Source organism: Cyprinus carpio, chromosome A12, assembly GCF_018340385.1.
Source record: "Cyprinus carpio isolate SPL01 chromosome A12, ASM1834038v1, whole genome shotgun sequence".
NCBI lineage: Eukaryota > Metazoa > Chordata > Actinopteri > Cypriniformes > Cyprinidae > Cyprinus > Cyprinus carpio.
In genome coordinates, this window is record NC_056583.1 from 23,027,180 (window position 1) to 23,050,328 (window position 23,149).

At 35.4% G+C, this 23,149-nt stretch overlaps 1 protein-coding gene across 1 annotated transcript in view; it reads right to left on the reverse strand.

Moving 5' to 3' along the window:
• The window catches only part of LOC109102649 (cadherin-10-like), a 47,209-nt gene that overhangs the window by 23,102 nt on the left and 958 nt on the right, over positions 1 to 23,149 (reverse strand). The window contains exons 2-3 of the mRNA XM_042768066.1: positions 17,074 to 17,412; positions 1,056 to 1,350 (exon numbers count right to left, since the gene is read on the reverse strand). Coding sequence (XP_042624000.1) covers positions 1,056 to 1,350; positions 17,074 to 17,271 — 493 coding nt within the window. The 5' untranslated portion in view covers positions 17,272 to 17,412. The remainder of the gene's footprint in view (positions 1 to 1,055; positions 1,351 to 17,073; positions 17,413 to 23,149) is intronic.

The following is a 23,149-nucleotide window of genomic DNA, read 5'->3' on the forward strand; positions in this document are numbered from 1 at the left end:
CTGATCATAACACAAAATCTTTAATCAAAACCGACTGCCTTGTTTTTGTCAGAACTGCAAATGAGTTTTGATTCATTTGAGATAAACCTGCAGGTTAATTTGTTGCTTCATGAAGAGTAATTGATTTCAGCTTGCTGCATCATGTTCATTTACTTTGATTCTTTCTGCTGCTCTTAATTGGTTTAAAATCACTGACAATTGAATGAATTCAGGCGGGATATTGTAAGATCTTTATCCTTCCTGCAAATCATATGAAGTTGAATGTTTGTCAGAGTTTTAATCAGCGTTGATTAAGTGGCTGAAAGAAAGCATTTTCCGTTTAGTGTAAAAAAAAAAAATAATAATAATTAAATGAGTATTTCTTTTTATTGGCCAATGTCACTTTGCTTGTCATAGAGGAGACAGTTTTGACTGCTTGGTAAACATGCATTAAGCTTTATTGCTCAATATGTAATCATTTTGAATTATCGTTCTGAAATCATTTGTTTTTAAAAAGAGTCCAGCTACTTCATTTTGCTTTGGATGTCTTTATGGAGGCACTTTGATGTAAATGAGATTCTCGTGCAATCAATGACGTTGTGAAGATAACTTTCACCTGGATGTAAAAATCTACATAAAGCGCCAAGTTTTACAACAATTGTCATTTGACAGTTTTTGTATGTAAAATGTAATTGCAATTCCAGTTCCAACCAGAGGGATTGTAAATATGTATGTTTCTAATGTCAAAAATAAATAAATACATTTCAGATGCTGTCAAAAAGTTTCTATTGTACATTTCAGTGTCCTTAGGAAAAAAAAAAACTAAAATAATAGTTCACACAAAAATGCAAATTAGCTATAAGTTTACTCACCCTCAGGCCATCCATGATGTAGAGATTTGGAGAAATTTAACATTACAAATGATGTAATGCTAAATTTCTCCAAATCTTTTTTGAGTGAGCTTTTCCCTTAACCCCATAGAAACAGAAAAGCATTATATATAACCCATACCAATTAGTTATTTCTTTTGTGAATTTGCCAGTACATCTCGAGCCTGTAACTCATACTGTACTCACCAACATTGGACATCTCTGATACACTGGCCACGTAGGTGTCCTTGGCAAACTTTGGCTCGTTGTCATTGATGTCATGGATTTTGATGATGAACTCCGAGGCCTTCTCCAGATCCAGTCCGGAGGTCTTGTTGACGGCTTTGGCGCTCAGGGTGTACAACGCTTTCTCTTCCCTGTCAAGCCTCCTGGTGGCGTGGATATCACCCGAGTTCTCATCAATCTCGAAAACAGTTCCGGCCCCGTCTCCCATGAGGACGTACTTCACATTTCCATCTTCTGTGTCCATGTCTGAGTGAAGTTAAAAGAGCAAAGAGAGTTCTGTTGGAATTAACAGTTCCTGAATTAACTGTTTTCTTTGCGCACGACTGGCAAATTGTTCGCAAATATACTCAATCTGTGAAGGCAAAATGTTCAGGCGGTGGCCCTAAACCTTGTGCAAAGGGAAACAGAAATTAAACCATTTGCTAAATGCAGTTTAAGCCCTTTCTGGCCGAAGTCAGAATGTGTTTCTTGAGCAATGTTTTTAAATGAGTCATGAATATGTGAATATGAATGTGAATTTGCTCAAAGGCCCCGGCGCTCGGTTTAATTTTCTTTGTGGGTGCAGCTTGAAATTTCGACTTGAGCATTTCATTCACATCAGTATCAGTAATAGTTTCACAATTCTTCCTTTCCTTTTCAACAGCAAACATAGAGCGCTGAATGGCGATCTCCCTATTATCTGCAGGAGCGCAGAACTTACTGTGTAGAAAGCTCTGTGTTTGCCGTGGTTGACGGCATATGGCAGATATCTCAGAAAACTGTCAATAGACTCCTGTACCTTCAAACTGTGGAGGAAAGATATGACTGGTTTTGTTCAGAACAGTCACAATTACACAAAACGCTCCTTCAGAGCAGAACTTTCCTTTTACACCTGTCTCTTAGCAACAAGAGGAAGCCCGACAGCCCTCTCCATTTGATTGCAGTTCCTCTTTTCCTGATTAGGATTTTACCAGAAGAGGCCAGCCATGCAGCCCTGGACAAAATATCCAATCAGCATAGGTGCTATAAAATGTTTAATGTTTAATAAATGATCAGTCAACACTCGAAAGAAACTGCAAAAACATCTTCGTTTTCGTAAGAACTGAACAATGTTCTAAGCATTGTACCCTACAATTTCATAATCTGTACACTTACAGCTAAATGTACACTATAATTAGAAACGATTTTAGAGGCTTTTCTAACCACTGTTATCAGGATGTAGATAATTTGACATGTAACAATTAAAACCTCAATTTGGAGGTTGAGTCATTCTGGAACAGCGTCCCTCTCTGTCCTGAAACTGAATTAGGTATCTATTTCACACACAATTGCATTAACTGCACACTAGCATGCTGCTTAGAGAAAATCTTTTCTTTAGTATTTTTATGTCCTGGTATAGGTAGTTGAAGGAGGCAAACCTGTATGAATCTGATTTTGTTCCGTGTTTACTGCAAACCAGGGTTATTAACTAAAGTTAAAATCATTCATTTTAGTTGCATAACTGTATAGTTTATAACTGTAATAAACTAAAATACATAAAAAAACTATTAAATAAACACATCTTATTTTAATTTAGTTTAACTTGATATACTAAAATAACTAAAACTAAAATACAACTTAAATAGAAATATTAACAATAAAACAATAACTTTTAAAAATGGCAAAAATACACAACAAAACAAATAAAACTTTAATTAGAATAAAAATGTTATATCTAAAATAAAATTCTAAATATAAATAAATAAATAAATCAACTGATACCAGTTGTTCAAATTTTTAGAGTTCATTATATTAAGCCCAGTGAAGTTACAAAATAAAATGCAACCGAATGCACCTCTCTAACAGATACATACTCACTCTCATGGGTAAAAACCCTTATGATTTTATTTCAATTTTATTTTATTTTTTTCCATGAAAAACTAGAGGAGAATCTTACTGGTTGTTCTTTTCCATCCATTTAGTCCCCATGGGGACTAAAGCTTCAGAAAAGATGCAAGAGTACTCTTAACGCACCCTAAAAATACCACATATGACTCGTGCCGTCTGAAGTCATGCAAGCTTTGTTCAAAGAACAAACTGCATTTTCTTGAATTTCACTGATATTTTTCTCTTCCAGTGAGCTTGTAAGTTTGTGAACTGGGTGAAATGATTCATCAAGAAGGTCTGACTCAATAAGTCTGATCCATTCATGAATCAAACATCTGTTCTTATCATGAGCACACCAGTGAGTAAATGTCCTTCTTTACCCTTGCACAAATCAGTGTGTGAATCAAATGGACTACTTTTTCCACAGAACTAAGGAACTCATACAGATTTGTAATGACATGAGGGTGAGTAAATGATGACCTCTTAGATATCATTAGGGGCTGAGACTCCCTCATACTAAAATACAGGAATAATTCTGTTCTGCAAAAAAAAAAAAAAAAAACCCTACTGTCTCTTTTTTCAACTAAAACTTTTTTTTCATTTGTGTTGTGTTGTGTTTTCAGTTTTTTGGCCTCCCCAGTTGCTGTCTGATTGGTTCTCAATTCCCATCAGCCAGCTGATGAGTCAATTTACACTTTTTTTATGTTTAGACCTTTTTTTATGCTTGATCATAATGCAAACATTAAACAGAGAGGGTCATATGTCATCATTTTTGGTCTTCATATTTGCTAGTGTTTTGAAAGCATAGGGTGTCCAGGCATTGTCCCTGTTTTTGTCCTGTGAAATAATGAATAATATTTTTTTTTTAATTTTTATTATTATTATTTTTTTTCTTTTACAGTAATATGGTTTAAAATAGATTGGATTTGGTACTGAAAAGGGTTATGCTTTGTTTTGTAATGTTTTCTAACATTTTTGATAGATTAATGCATCCTTTCTTATTTATTTATTTATTTATTTTTAATACGAATTTCTTGCAGAAAGGAAAGAAATCTTGCTGACCTCAAACTTTTCACCGGTAGTATAATTTAGAGTTGCATGATATACCATAGTTCATTGCAGTACATTTACAATTGTTAAGACGCACAAAAGCAGAATAGTCCACCTTTTTTATCTTTTAGAGAAAAGTGTAATTTTAGAGTATATATTGATTTACTGGACTAGAAATGTCCTGGATTTTATTTCAGACATCTTATGCAAGTGTATCTGCACTGTTTACAGAGAGATTTATCTTACAGTATGTCAGAATTGGCTGTGTACTGTAGAGGTGACATACAGAACACAAGTTTGATTAGTTTTGTGAACTCCTGTCTCAGAGTTGGTTCACACTCTATTGATCGTTCAGGTCTCAAGGGATTGTGCTGTCACTGCTGGCACAGAGAGAGAAGAGAAACATACATCGCTCGCTCAAAAAAATAATAAAAAAAAATAAAAGTCATCCGATACCAGAATGACGTCAAGCATTATAGACCAAATCAGATATCCATATTTACGGCATTACCGCACAGTTTAATTTTCCAATAATTGTTGATGACACTTCAAATCTCACTGCATGAAAAAGAAAACTCAGTATCTTGGAGAAACAGCTTTGAAATATGTATAAAACAACTGTTTTGGCAACATGCGATAGTGTCAGTGTGTAGATCCAGATGGTAGACACAACACATTTTTTCCACTCTGTTCTAGTGTTATTGAAAGCTGTTTTTTTTTTTTTTTTTATGGTATTTCACTGAAATATAATAAACTTAAAGAGCCTGTACTTGTACAATATAATGCATATAATTGGATAACATGTTTTTTTTTTTTTTGTCTTCTTCCTGTAGTTAGAAGCAGCATATGACTCCAGTAATAGAAATTTGAGAGAATGTTATGTCAATGTTGTTCAATCAAAGACATTGTGATAAAATATGAAGTGTATATATATATATATATATATATATATATATATATATATATATATATATATATATATATATATATAAAATATACGGAATGGACTGATATACTGTAATGGACATTACATTTGCAGTCTAGTGAGCGGTTGTTATGACATGGCGATGGTTAATTTCATGAATATTAATTAGGCCGTGCTGACGTTGCTTGGTAACCTTTCTAGACTGCCCAATCATGCAGCTAATTAATATTCATGAGGCAAACCTTTAACATAGTAGTAGCTTCATAAGTCATATCCTGTGCTTGAGTTCTGGCATTTGAGATTCAATATCAGACTATACTTGTATCAAGCAAGGCTGCATTCAATTCATCAAACGTGACAGTAAAGATTTTTATGTTGTTACAAAGAACTTTATTTTAAACAAATGCAGTTCTTTCGAATTTTCTATTCAACAAAGAGTCCTGAAACATTGATAACAGCAATAATGATTTTTGAAGTATCATGTGACACTGAAGACTGTCATGATGTAATGCTGAAAATTCAGCTTTGCATCACAGTAATATATATATATATATATATATATATATATATATATATTTCGACTACGGAAGTTCTAAGCGGCCATGCATTATAATTTTATTTCTTTTTGTTTTCTCGTTATAACGACTTAATTTTCTCGTTATCTCGACATAACGAAGGTCGTTTTCTCGTTATAACGACTTAATTTTCTCGTTATCTCGACATAACGAAGTTCGCTTTTCTCGTTATAACGACTTAATTTTCTCTAAGAATTTACAAAACTGCGCCAGCAGGTGGCACTATAGACCTGAATATAACTGATGGGGTGTTGTATACTACCCACTTTACTGTACGCGGACCTTCCTCGTGATCACTATAATTTGTGCAGTCTTGTTTATTACTGACATTTAATTAATTCATAAATGTTAAATGCTTGAATCAATATGAATATTTTGTTTATTAAGTTCCTGGCTAGATGCATGAGTTTCACCAACGCATTCTGTTTCATCAATAACTGCTTATCAAAACCAAGGTTGAAATCACTGTATTCTGTTTGCACCACTATATATTATATTTGTGCTTCTTTTAGGCTCATGATTAATTTAAATTTAATTTTAATTTAATGATTAGGTAGTTAATAAGCGGAGATGTTCTGTTTATCTACAGTAGGACGGGATTTATCGATGTAGGCTGATGTGCTTCTTTTCATTATTACTAATCTTTATTGTTAACCATATTGATGAGAAATGTGATGTATGTGTAAAATCCATAGGCTAATTTAATTCAGTTTTGTTCTGTAATGTTGTAATTGGTTTTTTTCTACACACACACATACACTACACGTACACATGAACGCTCTTTTCAAACAGAAGCTTATAACACACATTATATCTGCCACATAATGACTACTACAAATTACAAATTATATATAATTTTATTTCATATAAAGGGAAAATTAAAAGTGAGTTTAATCCAAGCAGCTCTAATGGCGCGGTGTTGCCATTTAAACATGTTAATTACAAAAACAAAACGTTCGTTGTACTGTCTCTGGAAAAAATCAACAGTGATTGTTCAGCCTTTATTTATACAGTATTGTAGACGTTATTATTACCTAGGCGAAGCAAAATTTGCTGAAATATAGGCTACAGTAAGAGCGCCTGCATGGCTGTCCATCAGATGCCTGTCAAAGTTGAGTTCGTTACTATAGCAACAGTAAACCTTTCATGTCGTTATAACGAGAAAACAAACTTTCGTTATGTCGAGATAACGAGAAAATTAAGTCGTTATAACGAGAAAACGAACTTCGTTATGTCGAGATAACGACAAAATTAAGTCGTTATAACGAGAAAACGAACTTCGTTATGTCGAGATAACGAGAAAATTAAGTCGTTATAACGAGAAAACAAAAAGGAAAAAAATTATAATGGATGGCCGCTTAGAACTTCCGTAATACATATATATATATATATATATATATATATATAATATTACAATACTGTATATTCAAATAGTTATTCAAAATTGTTATAATACTTCACAAAATTACTATTCTACTGTATTTTCGATCAATTAAATGCAGTCTCGGTGAGGATAAGACATTAAAAATCTTTTCAACCCTAAACTTTTTAATGCTTATGTAAGTGCACAGTAATACAATACAATATACAATTTGATGATTCAGAAACCTCATCTAAAGCAGAGTATTTGATCCTCTTAAAAAGATGTCAAAACTATAATATTGACAATTTAACATCGTTATTAGCAATAAAATGCTTAAAATCGTTTAAACAATTAACTATTCAAGAGCCCAATTGAACCTAATTTGTCACATTTTTATTCGTGAACTTCAATCATTAGCCTGCACTCTTAGAAATAAAGGTGTCAAAAACCCATAGAACCCCTTGGTGAGGTCATATGAAGAGCCTTTGTCCACTACAACCTTTTGTGCAATGGGTAGGCTTAATGGATGAACCTTTATTTTTAAGAGTCAAGTCAAAAGAAACTGTTGCTTTGGTATGTTAGATGATTGCAGATGTAGTACCGTATGTTTGTAATTTCCCCATCTTGTAAAGACTGTGTGTGCTGTCATTCATTTGAGACTAGCAGACACTGCAGACTCTGTCGCTGCAGGGGGTTTGTGGGTCAGTGGATATATGCACACATCAGACGTTTGTAGTTCTTTTCTCTTTTTTTCTTTTTTAGTGCAGGGGCATAAAAAGCACCTTCGCTTGTTTGAAAAATTAGGTGTTAAAACTATAGGGAATTCTAGCAGACTGCAGGAGTGCACTTAGGATGAGTCGGCTGTCCAGAATTTTGACAGACATCAGTCATAAAAATACAGACAGTTGGCTGGATGGATTTTATCAGTTTGAAACTGCAAACTGCATGTATCAGATTTTAGTTTTTAGTTTTATGAAAGAAGACTTTTTTGCTCATCAAGGCTACATTTATTTGATCAAAAAATACAGTAAAAATTTTAATATTGTCAAATATTAATGAAAAGAACTATTTTTAGCATTATAAATGCCTTTATTGTCAGTTTTGACCAATTAGATGCATCATTTCTGATTAAAAGTATTAAGTTCTTTCAAAAACAAAATCTTACTGGCTCCTTTTCAGAACAGAAAACAAGATATAGTGTAGGATATAGAAGTTATTAAGTATGAGTTATTCAAGCGTAGTGTGGTCTGCAATGTGGATCCTTGGGCTATTTCCCAATATATTCAGCTCATTAACCCAATCAGTGATTAGGTAGATTTTATATCACATTATGAATCAGTCTTACAATCATTACACGCACACACCATTTTCCAGTTTTGAAATCCTTTTCGAAAAAGAACATTTGCTATTGTACTATTGGAATATGCCTACGTGACCTTTCTTGCTGTTTATTAAGCTGCATTTTAAATAATTTTTTAGTCAAATAATTCATTCTCATTCATGTTTTTGTCAGGTAGCAGACAAGAGGGTGAAGGGTGAATTTGTTGGACAGTAACCTTTTTAAATATGAGTCTGTTAAGATGTTTATATTTGTATATATATGTATATATATATATATATATATATATATATATATATATATATATATATATATATATATATATATAATATATATATAATGATTTATTTACTTAACTGTTCATATCTGTCTCCTCTCGCTTCAAAAATATTCTAAAATTACTGTATTATGGACATGCACAGAATTAAATCAATATTACAGATAATATTTTTATAACTGATGAATAATGTTGATAAGACATGTACATGATACAAACTGCATAACCGAATTTGGATTAATATTGAAATATTCTTGTGCATGTAAAGTGATCACTCATTTATTCCATTGGGGTTTTGTGAACATGTTGCATGTATATAGTTTTGTCATAGATTATATTATCACCGTGTATACCAGAGGCCGCAATACAGTATTAAATGCTTAAGAATATAACAATGCATGCTTTATGAAAGTGCCTTTGTCTCTCAAATGACCTGTACTTGATCTGTGAAGCATCTATGAAGCCTGTGTTTTTAATCAACCTCCTGCAACACGATGACAAAGCCTCAATGTTTACAGTCACCGACAAGAATGACAGAAAAGTCCAAATAAATAAATCCAGAATTTGTCAGCCGCAGCAAGCGGAAAGGGGGAATGTCTCTGCTTTCAGCTCCAAGCCAGTAATCTATGCAAACATTAGCATGCGAGTCATTAGCAAGTGGTTAATGAAATGTTTGTGCGCTGTATCTCACGGGTCCACATTCTCCTGAGTGACAGAGCGAGTGAGGGACACAGCATGCAGGAAAGCCAAAGCAGATATAAATAACTTAGGATTAGATCTAATTATTTTCAACATATTTACAGCCAGCGACTCTAGACCCAAGCGTGATGGAGATTGAACCAATTTTTAGGAAGAAATTACATCTCAATATGCATTTCTTTATTTATTTAATTTTCTGATGGAAATTTATATATATTATATGTTGGAGAAGCATAAATCAATAATGCTGCGCTTTTAAAAATAAAGGTTCTTTGTTTGTATTTATGGTTCCTCAAATAACCTTTAACATCCATGGAACCTTCTCAAAGCACAGAACGTTCTTTGCACTCTTAAAGGTTCCAAAATAAATGTTCCAAAAGGAGGTTTTTGCAGTGATGCCACAGAAGAACCCTTTTTGGTTCCTCGGTTCTTCAAAGATTTTTTTTTTTTTTTTTTTTAATGAACTTTTTAATAATCTAAAGAATAAAGAACCTTTTGTGCAATGTAAATGTTCCAAGGTACTTCAGAAAACCATAGATGGCAATAAATTAAACTCTTTTAAAAATAGTAGTTTTTAAACTGTGAAAAGATTATTATGACCATTAAAGAAAAAATTGGTTCTTAAGAAATGTTCACTGAATGTTTCTTTGGGGAACCCAACATGGTTCTTCTATGGCATTGCTGTGAAACTACCCAGTTTCAGAAGTTAATAATCAGCATATAGCAACATGAACGCATCCTCTTAATGCTCAAGCATTTGACACGGTTTAGAGTTAACATTTAAACCAGACAGAAAAGCATGATAGATGACATAATCCACAGTCTGAAATCTACCCTTGTGCAACTTTAATGTTTTTAAATGGCATATGACTTAAAGGTCTACAGACATTCAGTGTATGCTACACCACTGACAATTAGCATGCATTATCAAGCTGCATTTAATTCTCTTTCTTTCATTTCAGAACAAAGCATGGCGTACCTCCAAAGAGTGTTTTCTGGAAAACTGAGGACTTTCATGTTAGTTGTAACTAGAGGAAGCTGATATAAAGATGTAGATTCCATTTTCATCTCCGCTATGTATAAAATCCCTTGACAGCACCATAATTAGTCTCTCTCTGTCCTTTATTGTGAAGAAATCCTTCAGTGCTGGCATGGCCCACACAGACGTGAGTTTGAAATCCATAAAAAGACATCTGAGACAAAGGCATGGAATGAAAGCAGACAACCGCATAAAGCCAGTACAAACCCCAGCTTCTCTGGGCTAATTGGTATTTGTCAGATGAGCGTCTAGGCGCGCTTCAAGGGTATACATAAAACATTGCATTAATCTCTGAGGTAAACACATGCTAGAATGACAACAGCGGGCTTCATTAGGTCATTAATTTGAGGTGGACTGTGGTCGAGCCTGAAATTCCCGGCAGGAATGAAGGCGATGTGTGAAAGATGTTTTTGGCCCTGCTTTAGTGAAGGCATAATGCGTCTCATAACAACCTGTCTTGTTCTATAAAGTGCTGCAGGTGAGTCTTTAGCCGTTGCATATTATTTCAGCAGTCAGAAACCAGGAACTATTCATTTAAAATGTTGCGCAGAGAAGGGAGAGCCAGAATAAACAGTGACATGTTTAGAAGCAGTAAATTGCTTTCAGTGCTTTTTAAGTCATTAACACAATATGCTTCGTTCTAAATATAAAGCGTTTGAAAACTAAAGGTGGCACTTGGGCTCTGTATGTTTCATTTTGGAAAGTGTAAATGAATCAGGCAGACCTGTAAAATGTTAAATGGACCCGTGAGGGCTGAGGGTTTAGATCAACTAATAATGATTTTCTTATTTAGAATTTTTGTCTTGTTTTACAGTACAAATATCTAAAGATTTTTGAATCAAGATACATTTGAGAAGCAAAATTACTTAAGATGAAAACTGTATCAAAATGAGTTTATTATGAAAGTCTATGTTCACCACTAAATGAATGAATGAATAAAAAAGATAATTGAAACTTTTTATCTAACAATTCTGACTTGTTTCTTGCAATTCTGACTTTATATTTAGTCATTTTTACTTTTTTTAACTTGCAAATTCAGATTTGCAAGTTAATAACTTGTAATTGTAAGATATAAACTCAGTTCTGTGAAGAAAAGTCAGAATGGTAAGATGTAAACTCATATAAACGAGTCAGAATTTTGAGATAAAAAGCTGCAATTACCCTTTTTCATTTTTATTTTTTTATTCCACAGCAAAGAAAAAATATAATATAAACTTGTAGTTTTAAGAAAAAAGACAGAATTCTGAGTTTATATATTGCAGTTCTATCTCTGCAGAAAAAAAAAAAAAAAACAATTGTGAAATTTAAACAAAATTACGAAATAAAATTTTCTGAGAATTCTGAGGGGGAAAAATTCCAAATTGTGAGATTGAAAAGTCGCAATTTATTTATTTCATAGCGGAAACAGGCTTCCATAGAAAAAATCTGTCAGTGCGGTAAGAAAAATAAACTTAAGCTACTTCAAAGAGAAAATAAGGTTATTTTTCTCACCCGACTGGCAGATATTTGGCTTGTTTTGAGCAAATTTTGTAGAAAACAACTTATGTGATTTTGCTTCTCAAATAAATAAATGTGTCTTGACTGAAGAATATTAAAATATTTGTACCGGAAAGCAAGACAAAAATAGTCTGAAAATTTTTAAATTAACATGATTCTTCAGCTGAATATTTCGTTTAGCCAAAAAGTACAAGTTTACATTTGCTCTGTTGGTTGTTTACGCGGTTTCAGAAGAAAATCATTGCATAACATGAACACACGGCACATGTACGACTACTATAGCTACAGGCACTTTAGTAACTTGCCTAATTGATTGTAAACCCCATTTATTTATTTATTTCCCAACAGGTCTGTATCACAATACACCAGATGTTTCGTTTCCACAGTGTAGCCAATGTTTTCCATTTGGCTGCTCTCTGGAAGACTCGGGGTGTCCTAATTACTGCCAGCTCCCCCAAAAAAAAAAACCTTTAAAAAAAGAAAAAGCGAAAGCACCTCTGAGCCTCTGGGGATGAATTAAAAGACATTTCAGAATAAGGCATCTGTCGGCAATGTGGCGGCCTTTCGCAGTGACTCATGAAAAATATGAGCGACTTGATTCGGCCTCATAGATCCTGATTCAACCCTAACCACAATCCCTCTGTTCATTTCAAATGCACTACAGGGAGAGTGCTGCATGGCAGTGAATACTGATCACTTGCTCATTTGCTCTGGGAGCACTTTTTGGCACAACACCACGCTCTCTGTGGCACTGGCAACCCTGAACAGATACTCTTTGTTTATTGGCACAAATATGTCTCCGGCGTGAGGTTGCCTAAATAATCTCTGCCAGTCAAAAATCCAAGCGTTTCCCCAAAGAGGCAAAAAGCAAAAATACACGAAGCATGCCAGTATTCCAAGTATTCCAAGCTTTCTCCATTGTTTTTGAAGGATGTTCTTGATTTTAATGAACTGACAGATAAATATGAAGTAAAGGCAGCGTGGATTTATCCTGGCCTTGCTTTCATTTGCCTTTGCTAATTTGCGTAGCACAAAATTAGCCTTTGACTCGGAGCAGCTTTAGGAATTAAATCCCCTGCACACACACTGAGGGATTGTCAGCCGAGCACGGGAGAAATCATTGACAATTCTTGTCAGGTTGGCGGTGAACACTTGCTTAGTACTGCAGAGAGGAGATTGTGAAAATGAGAGCCCAGGCCCAGAACGGATACAGAATAATTATGTATTTTCCCCCCACCCTTTCTTTCTTTGTGTATATATTGAGCTCGCTCAGACTAGGACAGAGTCACATTCATGTTGACTAACTCGACACAAACACTGCGGTGCAATCTTCCTCTCGCTGGCTCGCCCTACCCCAGTCGCCCCTTTTGTGGTTTCACTGTTCGGCATTAATCATAAGGCCATGCAGTTGTAGTTTTTACACTTTTTTTTTTTTCTGTCACTTGTGGAGGTTTACAACAGAATTCTTCGCATGCAGACACTCTGAGTAGTTGAAAAGTGCATGAACCCAAACCCAGCAAAGCTCTCTCTCTCTTCTAATCTCCTCTGCTGGCTGTGGACTCTGCTGGTTCATTTGAGTGGATAAGGACACACGCTGCAACTACTTAGATAGCTGGAGGTTCCTGTGAGGCCTGACTTTTCTGTGACAGAGAGTGAAAAAAATAATAAAAAGAAAAAACATCAGCAAGATCTTCATCAGGTTTTATCCAACTCGTTTAGCGTGTATCTTTGCAGATTTACCTCTCTGTCACTGTATTTGCTTTTTATTACATACACAAGTTTGCTCATTAGTGCAGTATCATAATGCAAAGCCATTGATGCATACATAATTAAAAACAGTTTGACTATTAATGATGCCATTGAGGTTTTAATACTATTAATACTTAAATTATATTTATATTGAATTATAATGTAATTTTCTATGAAATATAATTTAATTATATTTAGTATGTACTGTATTATTATTATTATTATTATTATTATTATTATTATTAACTATGGTGTTACACAGATATCGGTGCAGTCGTATCTTAATTAAAGAATGACAAGTTACAAGTTCAAAACTGAAAATTAAATAGAGAAGTTCAAATTTGGGGCAAATTTTTTTTATAAAAAAATAAAATTGCAGTATAAGTGCAGTAAGTGCATATAACATATATTTTAGAAACACACTTCCCTGCTATATAGAATGCAAAAAGAGTGGTATATCTGATTCACAGTATTTATAAAACATTAGTCAAAAAATACCCAGGTGACATACTACTTCCAGGGAGATTTTGGATTGTGAGTATATCATTTATTTATTTTTGTTAAAGCGCCAAGTATTTACGTGAAGAGGATCAAAAGGGTTAGGTAGACACAAGAAGAGAGCTCACTGGGAAAACAGGACAGTATGGATGGGTTTATTTGCACAATGCATTATGGGGCTTGGAGAAGGTTAATAGGATTTTGTTCACATCAATAGCGCTGATGGCACACCATGTGAGCTGCTGCCCCCACATCAAACTCCTGACACAAAGGCGGGAATATGGATGGCGGGCTTCGGCACTTCTGAGTGTCTTTCTGCACGACCGGGCAACAGCGCCTGAGCGGTTATAATGACCAGTGGATAGCCAGTGAGATGTTTCTGGATTGTGAGTTTTTTATAAATACGTATAATGATGTGTGCTGTTAAAATCTGAAAGATTTCTCAGTGGTTTTAAGCTTGAGTCATCACAAAATTACATTTAGGAAACTGCTTCTTTAATCCTGTTTGTTTTGCATTTCTGCCTGATGCGGCTTCATATTAATTCAAAGCAGAAGCTGTTTTCACATATCATAGACTAACTGAATTATAAATTATAGTGTATTTGCTCTGTAGAACATAAGTGCTAATATTCAATCTCTCCCTTTTATATTCATCCCAGTTCCAGTGATGGCAGTATTTTAGACTTTTAGGGTTTCAAACATCCTAGTATTTGCAACTAACTACATGTTGTGACATTACCAATGGGTAGTGATTTACCAAAACATTTTTTTTTTTTCATTTGTCTTTTATATGAAGCACTGATTAATGTTAGGTAATCATTTCATTCAGACCATTCATTAAAATTAACTGATTCAACTATTATGAACTGATATGTTTGTTTTATTTTATTTGTTTATTTTTTTTATGAATATTATTCCACAATAATAATTATTACTAGCTTGACTGTTGAACTACTTCAAACTGTAGCTTATTAGCTTATTAACTTTTTAAATTTAAAGTTCAGTTGTACGATATAGATATATCTTGTGAGTGGCTTTAGACTACACAGTAGAAAAAGAGCAAAGAAGCAAGCGATGATCGCACTGTTGCTTTATTGGAAATATTATTCCCATTTTATGGATTATTTCTGGCTCCACATTGGAAAATAAATCCTCTTTTAGGGCTTGTCTGTGTCAGGGGCCAGTGGAGGCCTTGCTTAGATAGACATAAATATGATATCCCACAAGGCTCCGTAAAGGTTGCTGAATTATCTTTATGAGGAGAAACATCAATGGCTTTGATGGCTTCTCGCTGGGGCTCTAAGTACCCATCTACTGGGCTACACAAGTTCTCGCACGTCACCCACACACACACAAGTAAGAAATGGGGGGAAATGGATGGAATGGAAGATCAAGTCGCTCCACAGTGGTCTCCCTGAACCAGCATGTGGGTGTTTCGTTCTCCCTCGCCCTCCTACAGTATTTATAGGAGCCCTGTGTCTTTCTGGCACTTTAATTGGGAACGAGAGTGGACGGTAGATGAGAAGCGGGCCAAAACCATGTGATTGCTGTCATACCAGAGAAATGCAGCAGCCAGAAAAAAGAGGGAGAGATAGAAGGAGAGAGAGCTAGAGAAAAGAAAGAAGCATCAAAGCTCTGGGAAGGAGGCCAGGACACTGCTGAGTCTGACACTTCCTCAACCGACGGACTCTTCGCAGTCAGTGCTGTTTTGTTGCCTTGTCACATAAAATGCAACGCTATGAGGGCTGAATCTTATTCTCGTTTTTGATTGATTTATTGTTTTATCCTCACCCACTATTGCCTGCTCGCCTTTCCGTTGCACACGTTTCTTTTCTTGCATTATTCCCCCACAAAAACAAGCCTGCCCCAATAAGAGGAAGATATGTTGATCTGTCTGTGCTACCATTCCTCTCTCCATCCCAAACCTATCACACGTTTACATTTAGAAGATGAATACAATGATGAAAGCAGGTGTCTTTGACGTAAAATTGGCCGACCCCCTTCTCGCATGCACCGGGGGTGTAACTGCTGCTGTCTCTGCCGTCTGACACAAGTGGCTTGACAAGCGCTCCGCTCTGATCAGACGCCATGCGAGATGCACTTCAGCTTTTTTTATTTGAACCGAATCATGTAGCACTGCTGGGCCCACCTTTCAATTAATGCCATGTAGAGGTTTGACTCTCAACTGATTTGTGTCCTGACTTGATCTTGGCTAAAAACATGCATCATTCATGCATGTTGAAAGCCGGGACATTAGCTGTTATTATCAGGTCACAATTATAATGTAAGCCTTTGAATTAAACCCACACAAGCATATCGGTTTTGGAACATCAGGATGTGGTCATTAATATAAAGAGGGTTATTATGGCACTTTGTATCCCACACATCGATTCATTCTAATAGCCTACATTTGCATTGATTTTGTTCTAATACATCATTAGCTGTAATGCTGAAAGCATTATCCGTTAGGTATGAGTTCATTTGATGTTCGTGATTCATGTTCGTTACTGACCCTTGTGCTTGTTTGTGTTGTGTGTTAATGGTCAGACTGACTGTAATTGCTCATATTATACTGTACATTAGCTCACTAGCAAGCACGTGATCATAGGTTCATTTACCATTTCACAAATGCTCAAGTCCATTGCATTAAATTTATATATTTTATCAGTCCATGCATTCCCTGGGAATCGAACCCAAGACCTAATAGAAGGAGCTTGCACAGTTTTGGAAATGCACTCTTTATATGCACATTTATGTTGTGCTAAAAGCATAAAATAGCCCCTAGAAAGAGGACTGTGGTGGTACCATGATATAGATGGAAAAGCATGCTATTTAGATATATTGCATGGCATTATTTGATTACATACTCATCTATATGCCATTTTACCCTAACTGTAAGGTATTTGAAAGAATACCATGGTATTATCATCATGGATCTATGTTGGAACAACTGTGGAAGGTGTAAGGGGTAAAAAACAATCTCCACTTATGCATAGTTCACTCTGAAAGTATGTAATGTTTGAAAAACTTTGAACTATACAAAAAGATGAGAACATGCACATTCTCACAGTTATTGTTAAAAAAGGAAACAAAGAAACTATTTTTAAGAGTACCAGCCCTTACCTTTCCAACATACTGCTTTCCAGTTCCCGTCCACTCCTCTAAGAGAAAGAAACTATTCCACATCCATCCTCGTTTAGTGCGGTGTAGAGTCCGTCCATCCCGATCCGATGTGCTAATTCCAGGCACCGGCCGGATCAGTGCACCGCTCCATCCCAGCAAGCAGAACAACAGGAGGAAAGTAAGTTGATTGATTATCATTGTATCCGATCACTCCTGGAGAGTCCTTGATAAGGAATCAATTAAGAAACAGAGCTCTGCGGTGAAGATACTGCTGAATGGTAGGAGTGAAGAAATGGGGCATCTTATCCTTAATTCTCCTAAATTCTGTCTTCTTGGGGCCTGCGATGGATAGAAAAAGATCATTAAGAAACCATTTCAACACAATATCAGCAGAAAGCTACGTATTCGCTAAATTACCTCAGGGTCAAGTGCTGCACAGACAACAACGGCACTCTGTAAATTTGTGTTAGCTGACTAAAATCGTGTTGGCTAACTAGAAAACGAATCGTTAATATTGATTGATCGCAAAGGATTAAGTGACTCAAATTTTAGCACACAGCAGTCTCTCGGTGGTCTCTGATTGATGAAATTCATGAGCCTGAACGTCTCTAAACATTTACTTTCCTCACTCTGCATACTGTAGATTTACTGTTATCCCCGAAATGCAGCAATGGCCAAAAAGTCGATAGCAAACTCAAAATGCTGAGGTCTTCCACTTTTATTACACAAACTAGCGTAAAAGAAGCAAAGGCAGCGGCTCACTGAAGCAGTCTCTCCTCCAGGACTAGTTCTGATAGGTAATTTGGAGGATGTATGCATAATTTATTGGATTTAAGAAGTTAATCCTAATAAATCTTTCTTCTCTCATTTGACGAAAGCCCATTTTTTCAGGAGTCTGCAGGAAAAGGCCAAGGAGCCAAGTTAGCCTGACAGGCATTCATTACAGCAAACGTCTCCAGGGGTCTTGTGAGCAAACGAGGAGCAGATTCATAATGTTGTGGCTTTTTTGTTTAACGATCTGAATCAAAGAAAAGAAAAGATGGGGAGGCTTGGGAAAGGGGGGGAAGAAAGAAATAAAACACACGGTGTCAGCAAGGCCATCTCAACGAACAAAGCGAATCCTTTCTTTGTCTAAGAGCAAATTAGGGCTCTGGTTCTATTTGATGTGACTGAGTTATGCATGTTAAAGAACACTGTCTTGTGAATACGAATCAAATAATTTACTTAATGAGATATGGATGAAGTTAGGAATTATTCACTAGGCAGCGTTTGAAAGTGTGCAGACTACTCTAATTTGTGGAATCACTGGCTTTTCTAATGTAAGTAATGAATTTTGTCAGCCCCAGCAATGGAGGCCTTTTGCGGCCCATCTTCCATTCAGACATAGCCTACTGTATGTTTCAATGCAACCCAGGGTTAGCTAGTAGGGCAGAACTTTGACATTGAGAAGGTCCTTATAAATGAATCAAGATTTTTATTTTCACAAGACTAAGCTGAGTCTTTCACATCCAGTATGAATCACAAATTGGCATGAACTGAGATGGTCTGTGTCTATGCATAGAAAGTACTTGCCACATTTGATTTTGTAGTAAGGGTCATACTGATCGTTCAGGAGCATGTAATCAGCAGCTGGCACGGAAAAACCTGCTCAAGTCTCTGGCGTGACCTTGACGGACAGATCCAAATAAATATCCATCTGTCAGTGTCATGGTCCACGACCGACTTGATTGATTTAACGGTTTCTATGACACGTTTTCTATCCGTGGTCTTAGCTCAAGGGCGAGCACGGACAAAAGAGTATTAAAAATGAGTTCTGATTCGTGCATGTTTATTGCACGCTCTTTCAAAGCCTGATGAAGCTGGTGCTCCTCTCTCAGAGTTTGCTCTTTCATGATTTAATAAGAGTTCTCAGTGATGTGTCATATAACTACCAATTTTATCTTAGATTTTTCTCCTAAAATTGCTTAGGAGAAATAAAGATAGCCGCAAATTGCTCACATTGAGTAAATGTACAGAGCTATAAAATAAATGTGGATAGCAGAACAGATAATGTAGCCTATTGCAGACTTAACCTTTTCTCAGGAGAAAAATAAAATCTGAGAAGCAGGAGATGTTTATCATTTTATATGTTTATTATTTATATATTTATCTTATGCATTTTCCTGAAGTCTTCTAAAATGAATTGTGGTTCCAATCAATGAATGCTGTTTAAGGTTGCTCTCTTTAGCTCAGGAGATTTAATAGAATTCTCAGTATCATGTATTTGTCTTGTATGGTTCTCCTGGGGTCCCACAGAAGAAATAAATAGCCACAAGACAACTGTTCACATACAATGCAATAATAGAGATATAAAATGTATGTGGAAATCAGCACAGATAATTTTGTCTATTGCATAATTTGGTATCTTAATAAAATTTCCATGAAAAAAAAAAAAAAAAAAAAAAAAAAAAATATATATATATATATATATATATATATATATATATATATATATATATATATATATATGTTTTTTTTTTTTTTTTCAAAGTTTCCTAAAGTCTGCTAAAATAAATTTTGGCTCCATTCCAAAATCCAATCATCCAATCCATAAATGCTGTTTACGAATTGACGTTCTTTAAATCTAATAGAAGAAATTAATAGCCACTAAATAGACAATTGTTGAATACAATAGGTGAGCTATACAATAAAATGTTTTGATTTTTTTTGTATTAATTTAGCAAACTTTGGTATATTGACAAATCTGAGCACAGTTTAAGACATTTTTTTAGATCTCTTCTAAACATTTGTGGTTCAAATTGTTCATGAGTGCTGTCTACAAATTGATTTTCCACTGATGTTCAAATGTTTTTATGGAGTTCTCAAGAGAGTTACACACTTTTTTTTCCATTAGCCACAAATAGCCACAAATCAGAAGTGTTAACATGAAGTAAGAATAAAGAAATGTGGGCTACATAGCTCAGATACTTTGATTTCTGAAGAAATGTGTTTTATCGCAGACTAATCCAAGCACAGTTTAAAATGTTGAGATGTTCAGAAAAAAACCTGAGAAGCTAGAGATTTAAGACATTAAAAAACTTATCCACACATACTGTATATTTATTGTGTATGCTGAAGTCACAAACAATTTTGTGGTTCCCATTGTTCAAGAGCATTGTTTAAGAATTGGCATTCTCCTCCTCAATGTGCTTTTGTTTTCATTAGGCATTGTTTGTTGAGTTATCAAATCACACGCTCTACAAGATGTTTGCAAGTTTTCACAACATGATAATGGAGAGAGAGGTGCTTTATATTTCCAGCTCAGTTGGGAAGATGTTAACACTACAGAGGTGAGAGGATGTAGCTTGTAAAAAGCCCAGAGAGGAAATTGTGTGTTTCTATAATGCAGGACTCACGGGGTGCCAGAAACCCAGAGATATTAAAATAAAATAAAATAAAATAAAATAAAATAAAATAAAATAAAATAAAATAAAATAAAAACAACTCGTTATCGTGCACTCTTAGCCCCAACGTTCTGAGAAAAAAAAGAAAGAAAAAAAAAATTGTGTGCATCAATTTATGCGTGGCGATTCTCATGATTGCATTTTCTAATTATCATTCAACACTGTCCTTGTGGTTTAATAGCATTCTGGATATTAATCTTTGCTACAGCATGTCTTTTTAGCATTAGGCCAGCAGATCCTTATTATTATTATTTTGCCTGTTACTATACAAAGAAAAGCTATCTTGCCAGATGTTTAGGACTGTCACTTAATTATCTCACTTTGATTAGTGCATTAAAAACTTGTTTATGTGTGGCTATAAGGGAGGATCCGCGATACCATAGGGGGAAGAATGGAGGAAGTGCGAGGGAGTGGAGCGAGGAGGAAGAATCTTCTCACTTGTCCTATTAAGAGCATCTAATTAGTGTGTATATGTGAATTTAGGCGTATGTAGACATGCTAGTGGAGGCATAATGAGGTAATGCTATATAATTATGAATTAATTGGCGGAGAGGACGGTGAGTTGTCCTTCTGGAAAACTCCACACGGCTGACCCCAGTTGATCGGTGTGACACTGAAAACATTTTGTGAGCAGCATTTTGCAAATGGACGACAAAGTTCAAGTTTTGTAATTTGCAGACTTGACTGACAGTGATATACAGCCCAAGTCTGCAAGATCAGAGTGCTCTGGTGAACACAGACCCGCCATAGTCTTTCTATGTAATTGCCGTAGTCCTGTCTGCAAGGTAGTGCTATATTTCTCCCGAGGTTTATAAAAGCAGTCTGGGGCAGCGTTGTCTTTGGGGAATACATCTGCCAGAGTTCAACACAGCTTCATTCACTCATGCTATCTGCCTCCAAACACCCTCCTCTTTTTCTCCTCAGTATATTCCCCCTAAGACCATATCAGACACGGATCATTTAGGGAAACTGGGTTATTTCTGTCCACACCTGACTGTGTTCTGATGGATGGCTGGAGCCATATGTGGGATACAGAGTCTTGTGTCTGTGCATTTGCCGTGCATATTATGGCTGGGGAAAGTTTTTCGGCGCTTCTCGTTTTTGTGACCTTGACATCTCAAGCATTAAAGGATGGAGATTTCATTCAGGTTATAAGTTTGACAGGAGAAATTCACTTCTGGAAACTGGATGAACAAATCACTTAATAATATATAGACTGCATACTCTAAAAGATTGAAATATTGCCCGAGGCTTGTCTGATTTCTGACAATCGAAGCAGCCTCGCAGTCTGTCCAGATTACTCGCAGGACATCAAACTCTCTGCCACGGTCAGATAATGATGGACGTAGAGTTTTTTTTTTTGTAACATTTTCTGTAGCAGAGGCCTTTCTTCACTTGGAATTTAGGACTGGGGTTTGTGGAATCTGGATGGTATGGTTTTAAATGTTTGTTTGTGAGAGTGTTAAAATGATTGAAGATCAACCATGATTGCTGCCTAGAACTGAATTTTGAGCCACTTGGTGGAGCTAACTCTCTCTCAGATAACACTGAAGTTCTCTATCTGTGTCTCGCTTGGTTTCCCTGTGTGCATCATGTGTCTTCAGTCTAAAATGCTGAAAATATATGCTAACAGATTTTCACTGAAGGCATGAATTAGGAGTAAGATTCTGATTGGCTGTTTACCTTCATTTTCAGGCTAATATCAATTTTATGTTATTGCTGGATAGTTTTTATTTAGAAAGTTTATATATATATATATATATATATATATATATATATATATATATATATATATATATATATAATAATGCCAATCCAATACCAATTCAATGCATCCAATACCAATGAATCAAGCTTAATTTCTGACTATGATGTTATATATGAATGTATAGCTCAGGAGATTCTCAGTTTTATGTATTGACATCCAGTCAAGGTATAGGCTATACAATTATCATGATTATAATCATAATTTCAGAAGTTCATATCCATATTCATATTGAAATTTGACCTTGGAATCTCACACATCTGAGCAAAGTTTGCGTCATTGATAAGATAACTTTCAAAGGAGATCATTATGATTTTTTTTTCTCAATTGAGAAAAATCTGGAAACCAGGAGACTTTAGGAAAGGTCTCCTTTTGCATTCAATTTAAGAAAATATTGAGATTTTATGTGATTTATTCTTGAATATAGATTATGTTTTCAGAAGAAGAATCTGTATAAAACAGATAAAAAGAGTTACATAAGCCTGTAAATTTCTCTCTACAGTCATTTGTCTCCTAAATGTGTGTGCTGTCAGTGACAGATCTTCTATTCATAGGCTTTTGTGTGTGTTTCCAATCGATTTGCATTGAAAGAGATGCTATTAGTGTGGCTAATTTAGAAAGCAGAAATGCAACAAGCACTTTAGAGGTTAAGTTGTGTTGGACAATAATGAACAGAAGCAGCATATCCTAGTGTGTTTGTGTGTGCATGCATGTTTGTGCGTGTGTGTGTGTGTGTGTGTGTGTGTGTGTGTGTGTGTGTGTGTGTGTGTGTGTGTGTGTGTGTGTGTGTGAAAGAAACAGTGAGAGTGAGTGAGTGATTAGGCATGAGCAGGGGGGTAGACTCTTGCTGTGTCCAAATGCAATACAT